The 15,501-nt window shown below is 45.3% G+C and overlaps 1 protein-coding gene across 1 annotated transcript; it reads left to right on the forward strand.

Moving 5' to 3' along the window:
* Positions 1-5,777: 5,777 nt before the first annotated feature.
* On the forward strand, positions 5,778-14,185 carry NDUFAF3 (NADH:ubiquinone oxidoreductase complex assembly factor 3). The gene is made up of 5 exons (XM_081854092.1): positions 5,778-5,961; positions 7,877-8,069; positions 8,575-8,641; positions 10,076-10,176; positions 12,696-14,185. Exons 1-5 carry the CDS (start codon positions 5,885-5,887, stop codon positions 12,786-12,788), a joined length of 531 nt encoding a protein of 176 aa, XP_081710218.1. The 5' UTR covers positions 5,778-5,884; the 3' UTR covers positions 12,789-14,185.
* Positions 14,186-15,501: the final 1,316 nt, after the last annotated feature.

Below are 15,501 nucleotides of genomic sequence, written 5' to 3' on the forward strand. Positions count from 1 at the left end.
TACATCACTTGAACCTCTTTTTAGGATTGTAATAACAACAACAACAACAATAATATTTTTTTATTTATACCCCATCCTTCCCGGTTCAAAAACCAGGCTCAGGGAGGCTAACAACAAATTGAAAACACTTAATTGTAAAAGCAACATAAAATACAGTATAAAAACATGAATAATAAGCAGAGGGTGGGTGGCCATGTGTTCATGGATGCTTTAACTGAGATGCCTTCGTTGCCGGGGGTTGGACTAGATGACTCTTGGTGTCCCTTCCAACTCTACGGTTCTGATTCTTCCTGAGAGTTTCATAATTATTACGCCTATTATACCATCAATGTAGGGGATGTTAGAAAGTTTCACAAAAGAGACGGGTCCCTGCTCCCCAGAAGTTCACAATCTGAAAGGCAAGTCAGACTAAGCTATTTGCTATTGCTTTTAACAGAAACATAATATATGTCTTAATATATTTGGCAGGTACCTTCCTTCGGCTACTCAGTAGACTTCTACTTTGGTATGCTTTAGAAAAGTGTAGAATTTGTATTTCTCCACTAGGCCCAGAGCCGGATTTAGGTTTGATGAGGCCCTAAGCTACTGAAGGTAATGGGGCCCTTTACATGTCCAGCTGTCCTTTGTCAACAACAAATTGTCACTTTTTTTGTGTTGAATACAAACTATATGGTAATTTATGGACCTAATAGGTCAGTGTTTTTCAACCTTTTTTGGGCAAAGGCACACTTGTTTCATGAAAAAAATCGCGAGGCACACCACATTAGAAAATGTTAAAAAAATTAACTCTGTGCCTATATTGACTATTGTCAGGGGCTCAGGAGCAGAGGCACAGGGGAGAGAGGAAATGGAGAGCGAAGGGGAAGAATCGGAGGGCAGCGTAGGGGAGTATGACAGTGGCCCGAGAGATTCCATGAGCCTCTCCAGCGAATCAGAAGATTCACAGAAGGGGGCGCCGATGGCCAGGGCAAGGGGGGTCCCAGGGGGGACGCACCAGAAGCAAGGGGCCAGCGGGGACTCCCAAAGCAGCAGCGGGAGATCAGGGCCAGCTCCCCCACCAGAGCGTAGTGGGGGGGAAGAGTCCCATGTATCAGGGCCAGCGTCTCCTCCAGCAGGGAGAGAAGATGAGTCAGGGCTGACCACGCCTCTGTTGGAGAGTGAGGGAACGGAGGGGAGGTCAGGCCCAGCTAGCCCCCCCCCCCGAAGGGGGAAGCAGTGACAGGAGCAGTGTAATGGTCAGGAGGAAGGTTGCCGGCTGGGCGTGGGCGCCAAGTTCGAATGTACAGGCGCGCGGGACAGCAGAAAACCCGGATTGGGAACCAGGTCCTAAAGCCAGCCGGAGGCAGGGGGAAGACTCAGGGGACTCAGCGTCAGAAGAGTCCAGAAAGGGCAAGGACCCAGCGAACAGGCGGACCCAGAGGAGGAAAGAGCAGAGGAAGAGGTGGAGCAGGGCTAGAGTCTTAAACTGGTGTCTGGGGGGAGGAGATTCAGACGGAGCTTCAGCGGTCTAGAGTTCAAGACGTAGAGCTGCGCGCCGCGGCTTTGAAATCGAAACTGAACTTCAATAAAGACTTTTGTATATAACAAGAACTGGCGTTGGTCCTTTGTGAGCTGGGACCTCGGGCAGCTCTGACAACTATATATAAAGTAATTCTCTTGAATAGGAATCAAATAAACACAAATAAAGTATTTTATGATTACTTTATTATGAAATAGTAAGTAAACAGAAATATGAAAAATTATAAAATACTTTATTCAGTGCCCAACCTGGGCCTCTTTGGCTGAACACAAAGCTGATATTCTGGCTGGAATCGAAGAAAGACACACACGTAGCTCTTCGTCAACAGCTCTCAGTCTCTCTCTGTATTTAGTTTTTATAGCAATCATGCTTGAAAAGCTCATCTCACACAGATATGTAGCGGAAAATGGGAGCAATGTCAAAATAGCTTTGTTTGCCAGAAGGGGAAACTCCTTGGCACTATCTAACCAAAAACTGTCCAAAGGTAGATCAGCAAATCTTAGCTTGAAACCACGATTTTGTCTCAGTTCAGATAGTTCCTGGTCTCCGTCCGTCTCCTCCTGCTCCGGTCCTCCTGGTGACTCGAGTTGCGACGTCTTCTTCTCTCCGCTGCTGCGCACACTGTGCTCGGGCGGGAAGGAAGTCGGAAGATGATGTCCTACTGTGATCGGTCCAGGCTGGAGTCTAGACCAATCACAGCCCGGACATCAGAAAAGTGGAGGGTGGTCCCCTGAGGAGCGCTAATCGGTTTTTGACCCCACCCCACCCCGCCTAGTGGGCGAAAAATTGACATTTTTTAAAAAAAAATATTTCGAATTTTTCAATTTTTCCCACGGCACACCAGGTGTGAAAAACACTGTAATAGGTATCTGAAGCCATTTGCTCATGCAGAATGCAGGCACCCTATATACAGAAATGAGCAAACCAGTGATATTTTAGGGAGCAGGCTAGCAGGCAGGGCCCATGACTTACATTATAGGAACCTACACAACACCAAACACTGTTGCTGTGTGTAGGATTTATTTTGTTTTTTATATTATATTTTGGAAGTGTACATCCTGTGGTTTTTTTTACCCTTTAAATTTGTTGGCCCCCCCCCAAGAGAATGGGGCCCTAAGCTGCAGCTTATACGTAAATCTGGCACTGACTAGCCCCCACTTTTTCTTGAAGCATGAGCAGGAGAAACTCCTTCCGGCGTCCTCTCAGATGCATAAGAAACATGCCCATCCAGGCTGCCTCTCCTTAGCTAGGCTGACTAGGTGGGTTTACATAGAACAGGCAAGAGGAACCTTTCTGACTCTAAGGACCCCTTCCTTATCAGGATCTCCACCACAGACCAAATGTGACAGGTGGCCAACATCCCTTTCGCTCTCATCGGAGGGAAATCAGGCTTATAAGGGAAGAGGGGAGGAAGTCTCCCCATCCCTTTTTAAGCCAGTCCCACGGTAATTCTAAAGTGGGGGTGGGGAGAGACTCCCAAAGACTTTGGTGAGCATTTGGAAGTCTTTTTTTTTTTTAAGTGATAGATATACCTTTATTGTTTCAAAATAGATACATTTATGCCAGGAAAGCAAACAAACCAATAAACAGACATACAATCAAATAAACTATAAATTGACAAACAGACAATAGCAATATATGAAACAACACAATTCTTATAACTAACATCATTTGTACTCCCAATGATGTGAACAATTGTAAAACCTATAAAACAAGAAATTAAAATGACTTCCAATTAGTCTCGCTGTACTTCATCTGTTGATTATCTTAGACCGCACAGTTACATATTTTTTATATAGTTTCTGTTAACTTCCCTACAAACTTTGTTGTTGTTTAGTCGTTTAGTCATGTCTGACTCTTCGTGACCCCATGGACCAGAGCACGCCAGGCACTCCTGTCTTCCATTGTCTCCCGCAGTTTGGTCAGACTCATGCTGGTAGCTTCGAGAACACTGTCCAACCATCTCGTCCTCTGTCGTCCCCTTCTTCTTGTTCCCTACAAACTTATATTTATACAATGCAAGGTTCAGTCTAATTCTCCCAAGAAGTTTCCTTTTATACCATAATTTTTCAAGTATTCTTTAAAAATTCTCCAATCCTTATAGACTATTTATTTTGTTTGGCCTCTTATCCTTCCTGTCGTCTTTGCTGGCTGCAAGTATTGTACCATTAGGATTTGCCAATCCGCCGTGTTAGGTATTGCTGTATTTTTCCAATTTCTTGCTACTTAGATTCTGGCCGCTGTTATCCCATACATGAACAATGTTCTTTTCGATTTCCCTATTTCTTTTGGCAATATACTTAATAGAAATATTTCTGGCCTTTTTTAGAATGTAAATTTGAATAATTTTTAAAGTTCTTCATATATATTATTCCAAAATATGCATTTGGAAGTCTTTAAAGACCACAGGAAGACTGGGTTTAAAATCCCCACCTCCCTCGTTATGCTGTAACTTGCTGCAATCTTAAAGCGGGGAAACTCACCACAGCCTTGAGGAGTCTCCATCTCTAAGATCGCAGCAAGACGGGGCTTAAAAGGGAAGGAGAGAGACTTAACCGCTTCCTTTTTAGTGCTGAGTTTGGGTGCACCACCAGAGCTCCCGAAAGCGTTTCCTCTCCCTTCATATGTGAAGGGGAAATGATTCTGCTTAGCACTGGTTCCTGCAGCGCCTTGAAGGTTCCTGGCAAACCAGCTGTTTGGCGGGGGGGGGGGGGCTTTGCAGACTGTTTCTCTTGTAGTATTTCATGTTGCTTTATTGCTTTGTAAAGCGCCTCGGGCGTTATTTGGAACGGAAAGCGGCAAAACAATTGGTTTTAAATAGTGCAAAATAAAAACAGCTGCCTGTCAGCATGGTCATGAGTGACAGGCGTTGGAGCCCAGCAGTAGAATGTCCCTGGGTCTCCTCCTCTATTTTATAGGGATGAAACAGAAAGCTGGTTTTTCTTAGATGCGTCATGCTTTGGCTTGTAACACAGACTTGAACCCTCAAAGACTAAATAATAGAATCAAGGAGATGGAAGGAAGGGAACTTCCTACATATGTGGTGGTCCTGTGCTAAGGTTAAGGCTTTCTGAGACATTATCTACAATGAATTTTAAAAGATACTAAAATATAATTTCAGCAAAAAAACCCAGAGGCATTCCTATTAGGGCTAATTGATGAAGAAATTTATAAAAAAGATGTAAATCTATTAATGTATGCCACAACGGCAGTGAAATTGAATCCTCCTGGCTCAAAGGTGGAAGAAGCAAGAACTCCCTACATTGGAAGGCTGGAGAATAAAAATGCTAGAATTTATGGAGTTGGCGAAGCTGAGGGGAGAATTAGGAATTGGCCCGAAGAAAAATATCAAAAGGACTGGAGCAAATTTATTCATTACCTGAAAGAAAATTGTACTCATTTAAAAACGTTTGTAGCACTAACGTGAAATGTTTTGTAATGTGAAATTAAGGTGCTGATTTATAAATAAGAATGTGATCTTTTAAGGTGATTATAGGATAAAGAAGTGATTGTGGGAATGCGAAAGATATGTTATAGACTACAGGGATGTCAGAAAGAGAGATAGAAGGAAGTCAAAGCTCACTTTGAGCAAATAATATAAGTTGTGAATATGTATACTGAATTAAATGAAATATGGAAAAATTCAATAAAAATTATGTTTTAAAAAAATCATGGAGATGGAAGGGACCACAAGGCATAGCTGTCAACTTTTCCCTTTTTAGAAGGTAAATTCCCTTATTCCGAATAGGATTCCTTGCAAGAAAAGGGAAAAGTTGACAGCTATGCCACAAGGGTCATCCAGCCCAGCCCCCTGCAATGCAGGAATCTCAACTAAAGCATCTCAACTAAAAAAACACACAAAAATAAGACACATTTTATGTATGGAAAAGCCGAAACCCCTTACTCAGACTAAACCCCATGGGCCTTACATCTGCAGAGGAGTGTGCTTTGCGTCTAACAAAGTGACTATTAACTCGCTCTCAAAGACTGCGGCATCATAGGATCGTAGAGTTGGAAGGGGTCCCCAGGGTCATCTAGTCCAACCCGCTGCAATCTATGAATCTTTTGCCCAACAGGGGTTGCATGATGCCTCCTGTTCATTGAGCCTCCCATGTGGAAAGGAAAAAAAAATGTGAGCCTGTTATACACTTGTCACCATCTAGTGGCGATTTTTCTCGGTGCAGTTTTATATCACCGGCTGCGCGCGCGCGCTCTCTCCGGCCACCAGGCGACCTCCGGCTCCTCCTCTTCTGGCTCCGCCTGCAAGAGTTCCGCTGGCGCCGCTCCGGGTCAGGCGCGCGTTTTCTTGCTTTGCAAAGGGCGCCGCGTTTTGCGCCGCTTCCTCCTCCTCCTCCTCCTCCACGGATGGCTCCGCTCAGGCTGCTCGGGCCAGCCCTGGGCTGGAGGCTCGCTGCTGCAGCAAGGCCCGTTTATCTCAGCAGGTAAGCGGGATCTACACCCCGCGGAGGAAACGGACAGGGCCCTATGGCTCGGGGCCGCCCGCCGCCCACGCCGTCAAGGATTCCCGTGACTTGGGTTTCGGGCCAGGCAGAAATCCAACTGGTCAAGCCTACCCCTTCACAGCATCTTCGGGTGCGGGGCGGGGAGGAACTAACGCTGCTGAATTTCCGGCTGGCGTGAAGCTTTTAACTGCACCTCTTTCCTGCCAGTAAGAAAAAACGGAGCAAGGAAGCAAGCCCTGCTTCTTAGTGTTTTATGTCAGTGAGCCTTGAAGCGGGGTGTCTAACTTTTTTGCCCTCCAGGTGCCATTGGGACACAGCCGTCACCGTCTCTGACCATTGACAGTGCAGGCTGGGCTGATGGGACTTGGAGTCGCTACTTGCCCGTCCTGCGCGACGTTAGCTTTCACCCCCCCCCCGCGCCTTCCAGATGTTTTGTTTTAATTATATATATATATATATATTAATCAAATAATAATAATAAATAAAACTGTGCACCCCACCCCCCAGACCACTCCATCCAACCTCCCAAAATTTCAACACCTCTTGTGATGGTTTGACCCCTTTCCTTTTTAACAGTACAAATACTATAAGTACCTTCCATATCTCCTCAAAATAATTTCTCCTCTCCATTCCCCATCTTACCCTGATAGCACACATTGATTTATCATTAATAGCTATATCCCACACCTCTTCGAACCATTCTTCCATTTTATATTCCTCCTACCCCTTCCAGATGTTTTGGACTACAACTCCCATCAGCCTCCGCCAGCACAGCAAATAGGCGTAGGATGCTGGACATTAGGAAGGCACCAGGCTGCCTGAGCTTGCTTTAGGTTATGTTTAACAACAACAGCAATAATAATAATAAAGAAGTACTCTTAAGTACATGCAGAGTATATTTTTATTCTGCACAATTAATTGCTGAAACCACTGAGTTGCTGCGGCCAGCTCAAGCAACCCATGAAATTCAGAGTGCTATGCTTGGAAGCTAAGAGCAAGAATAGGAATATTTCTGCAAAGCTGCTGCTTTTAACCAAGCTTTTGAAATGGGATGACTTCTCTATTGTTATGATCTTGTGTTTTGTAAGCCTTCTTGAGTTCCCTTGGTGGGAAAAGGTGGGGTATATGCTTTTCAAGTAAATAAAAACCCAGAACATTTAGCAGCTGACTTTACTATTAGGAGGAGTGATTTATTATTATTATTGTTATTGTTATTATTAATTTATTTGTACCCCACCCATCTGACTGGTTAGCCCCAGCCACTCTGGGTGGCTTCCAATATAAATAAAAACATAATAAAACGTCAAACATTTAAATTTTCCTGATACAGGGCTGCCTTCAGGTGTCTTCTAAAAGTTGTGTCATTCTTTATCTCCTTGACATCTGACGGGAGAGCGTTCCACATAGAAGGTGCCATTGCCAAGAAGGCCCTCTGCCTGGTTCCCTGTAACCTCACTTCTCGCAGTGAGGGAACTGCTAGAAGACCCTCGGATCTGGACCTCAGTGTCCAGGCTGAGCGATGGGGGTGGAGATGCACTTAAACAGGGCTGAGGCTGTTTAAGGCTTTAAAAGTCAACGCCAACACTTTGAATTGTGCTTGGAAACATAATTTTATTGAAACCTTCCAGCATGTTATGAAAACCAAACTAATCTGAATAAAAATAAAGAGGAAAAGAAGAAACAAAAAAGAAAGAAAACGAGAAAGTGGGATAAGAGAGAGAGAGAGAGAGAGAGAGAGAGAGAGAGAGAGCGCTCTATCAGGGGTAGACTTTAACCCTTATATCACACAGAAGAAGGTGGACCCTCTGAGCTCTCGCCTCCCAGCAGTGATCCTGAGCGCACTGTGATTTAGATAGAGTCTCAAGTGTCGTCTTCTCCATATCGCCACTGCCAGGCCACCCCAGCGAGGCCACCGTCTGACACCTTCAGATGACGAGCTCTACCAGAAGACCACAATCCAGCACCTGGAGAAGGAATCCCAAGACATCATGTACATAGAAGGCTACAGTGAACGAGGCTTCAGCATCAGCGGGAACAAGGTGGTGGGGCCTTGCGCAGTCTTGCCACGAGCCATCCTGCAGTGGAACGTGAGTTTGGGGCAGGGCAGGGCCTTTCCACTCCTCAAGTCAACATCCACCCCGATGCTTGGAAATGCGGACCGTGGTGCTAGGAAGGAGATTCCCTTATCTGCAGACAGGACTGTCAACCCTGGAAGACATCTTGCCAGAGAGCCAGTGTGGTGTAGAGGTTAAGAGCGGTGGACTCGTAATCTGGTGAACTGGGTTCGTGTCTCCGCTCCTCCACATGCAGCTGCTGGGTGACCTTGGGCCAGTCACACTTCTCTGAAGTCTCTCAGTCCCACTCACCTCACAGAGTGTTTGTTGTGGGGGAGGAAGGGAAAGGAGATTGTTAGCCACTTTGAGACTCCTTCGGGTAGTGATAAAGCGGGATATCAAATCCAAACTCCTTCTTCTTCCAAGTCCTGAGATCCTTTGTTAGATCCTTGATCTCACAACCATATCCTGAGCTGTGTAGCTATTTCTTCTCTTATAAAGTAATTACAAGACTTCCTTTTTCTCCTGTCCTTTTCAGGTCGGCACGCATAAGGACATCACTGCTGAGAGCCTCGTCCTGTTCCGCCTGCTGGAGCCTCGAATAGGTACAAGTGCTCTAATTTCCCTTACCCCTGGCATGGGGAACCTCTGGCTTGCCAGATGTTTTTGGATTTTATATCCGATCATCCCCGACTTTTAGCTATGCTGGCTGGAGCTGGTGGGGAGTTCTTCTGGTCCAGCAATATCTAGACGGCCGTAGGTCATCCAACCCACACTTACTGTGCTCTTGTAGGGATGGGAAGAAAGCAAATCGCTGGGAAGGCGGTTTCATGAGCAACCTGGTTGTAATCATCCAGTTTTACACCTGGATATTGCCCCAAAACGTGCTTCAAGCTTGCCGCCTGCTCTTCCTCTGAAGAGCAGCTTGCCTTGGGTTCCAGGCAATGTACACAGTCCGCCTGACTTGCCTTGAGCAGTAGGCCCCTGGGAAGCCCCAGGGGAGATGGTGGAACTCCTGCAGGGAGAGGAAGTTCCATTGTGCAAGAAAATGAAGTTTCATCGTACAGCTGGAAGTCCTTGCACTAATGGGACTTCTTTTTTAAATTTCATTTATACTTTTCAGATACATTCATTTCACTGATTTTATATTCATTTTGACATTTTAAAACTTGACTTCCTTCCCCCTCTTCCTGTGGTTCCTTAAATTTATTTTTATTACCTTCTGCAAATCCAAATTAACTTAACTTGCTCATTTATTTATCATATATATTACACACACACACACACACACACACACACACACACACACACACACGTTTCCGTGCGCTGCTCTGCTGGCCACATGACCCGGAAGCTGTACACCAGCTCCCTTGGCCAATAAAGCGAGATGAGCGCCGCAACCCCAGGGTCGGTCACGACTGGACCTAATGGTCAGGGGTCCCTTTACCTTTATATAACAATAATCCTGCCAGTGTTTTATCTGTTTACAGTTTATCTGTAAATATTCAACAAACCATTTTCATTCTTTTATAAAAAGAAGTTTGTTATCTTGATTTCTTATTCTTCCAGTAAGTTTCGCCATTTCTGCATATTCCGTAAGTTTTTGTATCCATTCTTCCTTTGCTGTGATAATAGGACAACTTCACTGGGGGGGGACCCCATTGTGTTTTTATTAAATGATAAAATTAAACGTGGCAAACGGAATTTCCCATCCCTCTCTAAGAAACTGAGAGCATCTTGTTGCTTTGACTTGTATAATTATTATTTTTTAAAGCGTTTTTGTGTTGGCTTTTATTACTGGGGGGGGGGACTGCATTAAATTATTTCAGGGAAATGTTTTTTAAAAAAGGGGGAAATGGAATAGAGGCTGCAAATAGGATTCCTAGCAGCTGATCGGAGCCAAATGAAGCGGCTGGCATGCCAGTCACAAACTGATCATCTTTGCCTCTCGCAGCCCATACCATTGAATGCTCAGGAGGAAGGTTGAACTGGTGTCCCTTCTAATCGCTTTCTGTGGTTTCATCTGTTGGCTGTCCTAGAAATCCTGGTCCTGGGGACGGGAAGCAAGGTGGAGCAGCTGGATCCCACTGTCCTGAAGTTAATGCGTCAGTGTGGGATTGCTGTGGAGGTACAAGATACGGTAAGAGGCCCAAAATGGGGACGAGAAGCAAAGGAGACAATCTTCTCCCTCAGTTCTAGTGCTTGCTTCATCTCTCACCTCTGTATTTGAAGCCTCTGCATTTAGAAACTGGAGCTGGACGGGACATGGTAGCGGCATGGTATCGTAGGCTTAGGAATCAAATTTGGGCCTAATGCTCCCAGTCCTGCTGGCAAAGAAATGTTGGCAATATCTGCCAACAACTTAAGGAAGAAGAGTTCATAGAATCATAGAATCATAGAGTTGGAAGAGACCACAAGGGCCATCGAGTCCAACCCCGAGCAGGAAACACCATCAGAGCACTCCTGACATATGGTTGTCAAGCCTCTGCTTAAAGACCTCCAAAGGAGGAGACTCCACCACACTCCTTGGCAGCAAATTCCACTGTTGAACAGCTCTTACTGTCAGGAAGTTCTTCCTAATGTTTAGGTGGAATCTTTTTTCTTGTAGTTTGGAACCATTGCTCCGTGTCCGCTTCTCTGGAGCAGCAGAAAACAACCTTTCTCCCTCCTCTATGTGACATCCTTTTATATATTTGAACATGGCTATCCTATCACCCCTTAACCTCCTCTTCTCCAGGCTAAACATGCCCAGCTCCCTTAGCCGTTCCTCATAAGGCATCGTTTCCAGGCCTTTGACCATTTTGGTTGCCCTCCTCTGGACACGTTCCAGTTTGTCAGTGTCCTTCTTGAACTGTGGTGCCCAGAACTGGACACAGTACTCCAGGTGAGGTCTGACCAGAGCAGAATACAGTGGCACTATTACTTCCCTTGATCTAGATGCTATACTCCTATTGATGCAGCCCAGAATTGCATTGGCTTTTTTAGCTGCCGCGTCACACTGTTGGCTCATGTCAAGTTTGTGGTCAACCAAGACTCCTAGATCCTTTTCACATGTACTGCTCTCAAGCCAGGTGTCACCCATCTTGTATTTGTGCCTCTCATTTTTTTTTGCCCAAGTGCAATACTTTACATTTCTCCCTGTTAAAATTCATCTTGTTTGTTTTGGCCCAGTTCTTTAATCTGTCAAGGTCGTTTTGAAGTGTGATCCTGTCCTCTGGGGTGTTAGCCACCCCTCCCAGTTTGGTGTCATCTGCAAAGTTGATCAGGATGCCCTTGAGTCCATCATCCAAGTCGTTGATAAAGATGTTGAATAAGACCGGGCCCAAGACAGAACCCTGTGGCACCCCACTAGTCACTCTTCTCCAGGATGAAGAGGAACCATTGATGAACACCCTTTGGTTTCGGTCAGTCAGCCAGTTACAAATCCACTGAGTGGTAGCATAGTCAAGTCTGCATTTTACCAGCTTCTTTACAAGAATATCATGGGGCACCTTGTCAAATGCCTTGCTGAAATCAAGGTAGGCTACATCCACTGCGTTCCCTTCATCTACCAGGGTTGTAATTCTGTCAAAAAAACGAGATCAGGTTAGTCGTGACATGACTTATTTTTCAGAAATCCATGCTGACTATTGGTGATCACAGTATTCCTTTCTAGGTGCTCACAGACTGTTTGCTTAATGATCTGCTCCAGAATCTTCCCTGGTATAAAGCGGGATATCAAATCCAAACTTCCCTGGAGTTTGGATTTGATATCCCGCTTTATCACTACCTGAAGGAGTCTCAAAGCGGCTAACCATCTCCTTTCCCTTCCTCCCCCACAACAAACACTCTGGGAGGTGAGTGGGGCTGAGAGACTTCAGAGAAGTGTGACTAGCCCAAGGTCACCCAGCAGCTGCATGTGGAGGAGCGGAGACGCGAACCCGGTTCACCAGACTACGAGTCTACTGCTCTTAACCACTACACCACACTGAAATTTTATGGAGATGTACTTTATTTGGGGCAAATCTTATCTCCAGAGCTCCTTGGCTATTTGTTCTTTCCAACACCGGGTTTCTAGGTGCTAGGCCTCTGGTATACAGTGGTACCTCGGGTTAAGTACTTAATTTGTTCCGGAGGGCCGTACTTAACCTGAAACTGTTCTTAACCTGAAGCACCACTTTAGCTAATGGGGCCTCCCGCTGCTGCCGCGCCGCTGGAGCCTGATTTCTGTTCTCATCCTGAAGCAAAGTTCTTAACCTGCACTATTTCTGGCTTAGCGGAGTCTGTAACCTGAACCGTATGTAACCTGAAGTGTATGTAACCAGAGGTACCACTATATTGGTGTATTTTTTACCTCTTAAGAGTAGGAACTTCTAGGTATTGATCACTACACTGGTAACATAAGCAGTTTGCTGCAGTGAGATACACTCTCTGTTCATACTGTGTTTTTGCTGAGATGCACTCTTATCGTTAGATTTGCAATTTGTCTTGATCCATGCCTTCCCCAACCCAAACTTCTCCTAGCTCAGTCAGTAGAGCATGAGACTAATTGCAGGATGGTGGGTTTGAGCCCCACACTGGACAGAAGATTCCTGGCTTGCAGCAGATTGGATGACCCCCACGGTCCCCTTTCCAGCTCTACAATTCTAATTTATTTTTTTGGTCTCATTGCTTTCGCAGCCCAATGCCTGTGCAACGTTCAACTTCTTGACAAGTGAGCGGCGTATGACTGCTGCCGGCCTTATCCCACCTCCCGGTGTAGCACGGGGCTGAATCTCTGAGGGAAAGACCCAGGGGAAGGAAGAGTCTTTGGCAGGGCGAAGAGAGAGACGCTGTTGTCACGCCTGCCATGTTCTTCGTTGCTGCGTTTGAGGGACCCTCCTGTTTGAAAGCAACACATGCCTTTGTGCCCCGAGGCGTATCTGTCAACATGTACGAATGAGTGACAAGTCTTTTAAAAAGAAATACAAGTACCCCAGCATGGCTAATTCTAGAGACAGCTTACTTAACACCCACTTTTGGGATGAGGTCCTGGGGTCTAGAAATGTAAAAAAGAAAGAACCGCCTTCAGTTTGATCCACGTGCTAAATTAATTAACTTCATGCGGCAACCTGGATTTGAGGATAGAGAGGCAGTCTGTCTTGTGGAAAGAAATCTAGCACTGTGGAGTTTGCACATTAGATCAGCTGATTGATGGAGATTGTGAGTTTCCCATATTGCGGTCTAGATACTATAGTACCAATGAGTGCTGGATATAGCAATATTTTCAGTTATAGCACTCCTCAGTGTCTGTTTATGGTCTGCCTGCTTTGAGGGCTGCAGACCACCCCCAAATAGTTGGAAGGAATAATTGGATATTCACAAAAAAACAACAACCCTGTAATTATTGAAAAGTAGAAGTTCAGGAACTGAGGAAAGAATGGAAATAGGGAGTTAGAATGTATTGTACAACCTAAGCAATAGAAAATACATTGGAATATAAACAGAATACTTAGATTTGAGATTGATTCAGCAAAAATTGGCGTTTTGGATATACTGGACTCCACAACTACTCTACAAGGTGCTGTCAAACTCGGATGAACATTTGAAGTGTAATGCTGGAACTACCTGCTTAAGGCATATTATGCGGAATTGTCCAATGCAACTGGACTTTCTGAAGTTGTTGTATGTAACAACTTTGCAGTAGCAAAATCCTTTATATTCATGGATGTTCGTGTACTTTTAAATTATGTTCCACTTGTATGGGATTAATGGCAAGACAACAAAAATTGATTCTGCAAGCCTTTAGAGATTTATGCTTCAAGGGTAAATATTCGCCACCTATTACAGAGTTGTCTAAAGACCTTAAATCCCTTGCTGTACTTTCCAGAAACATCAATTTCATTTGATATATGCTACCCAGCCGTCCAAGTGGATATCCAATCTCTCTATATAAATCACAGCAGATGTAATTGATGCAAGCTGACAGGTGTTCCTCCTCCTTTTTGTCCCCTCCCCCCCCCAATAATCTTGCAATAAAAATAAATTAAGAACGAACACAGGACAAGCCAATGACAGAGCTTTGGCGATATGGATGGCATCCTTGAGCGAAGTGTGTAATCTTTGCATTTGAGCGTGGACTAGCCCAGAGTGGCAAAGATCCAGAATATACTTGAAACAGAATACAGTGGTGCCTCGCAAGACGAAATTAATCTGTTCCGCGAGTCTCTTCGTCTAGCGGATTTTTCGTCTTGCAAAGCAAGCCCATTGACGGCTTAGCGGATTAGCGCTATTAGCGGCTTTTAGCGGATAAGCTGATAAGCGGCTTAGAAAAAGGGGGAAAAACCTGCAGGAACTCGCAAGACATTTTCGTCTTGCGAAGCAAGCCCATAGGGAAATTCGTTTTGCGAAGCGCCTCCAAAACGGAAAACCCTTTCGTCTAGCGGGTTTTCCGTCTTGCGAGGCGTTCGTCTTGCGGGGCACCACTGTAACATGGAACTATGTGTGTGTGTGTGTGTTTCCCAGTCTGTATAAAGGGATTAAGGACCCACCTGTTATGTGGCTCTTTTAAGAAGCTCCTTCTACTGTCTTTTATGGGTTGGAAATTTCTGCGCAAAGGGAAGAAGTAGTGGGGATCTTCAAGCCCTGGTGTGTAGGCTTTGGGCCAGCCATCCAGCCTCTCCTCACATTGTGTGCTTTAAGGAGCATTTTGTGTGGAACCAGCAGCGAATTGCATTTCTGTAGCCCACCTTCCAAGATGCCACAGAACTGGCAGGCGTGCTTTTAAAAAACTATTCTCACAACTACCTTATGAGGTGGGGCAGATAGATTATTTGAACCTGGGTTTTCTCCAATACCCCCCCCCCCGAACATGTCCATTTTGTGTGTGTGTGTGTGTGTGTGTGTGTGAGTGAGTGAGAGAGAGAGAGAGAGAGAGAGAAAGAAATGAGTGTGGAAGCCAGGGGAAGGGAGGGAAGTGGTGCATCCATTAGACCATTTCCATGGGGCCATTTCAGGCACGTGCCACACACACACACACCCTCGAAGTTCGAATATGTCACAAAGGGGAAAGGAAACACTTACAGTGGTGCCCGCAAGACAAATGCCTCGCAAGACAAAAAACCCGCTAGACGAAAGGGTTTTCTGTTTTTCGAGGTGCTTCGCAAGACGAATTTCCCTATGGGCTTGCTTCGCAAGACGAAAACGTCTTGCGAGGTTTTTTCCTCCCCCCCCTTTTTTCTAAGCCGCTAATAGCCGCTTAGCCGCTAATAGGGATGCTTCGCAAGACGGAAAAAACCGCTAGACAAAGAGACTCGTGGAACGGATTATTTTTGTCTTGCGAGGCACCACTGTATGTGAGTTGTTCTCTGCAGGGCTGGCGCTCTTGATATGTCATGTCTTAGTTCCAGCAGCTCCCTTGCATGTTGCAGTTCTCTCCCCCAGATGAAACATGCAAACCCACTTGGCATGTTACAGTAGCAGCAGGCAAGAGGAGCAGAAATTCCTT

Source organism: Podarcis erhardii (genome assembly GCF_964252035.2).
Source record: "Podarcis erhardii genome assembly, chromosome: 2".
Taxonomy (NCBI): domain Eukaryota; kingdom Metazoa; phylum Chordata; class Lepidosauria; order Squamata; family Lacertidae; genus Podarcis; species Podarcis erhardii.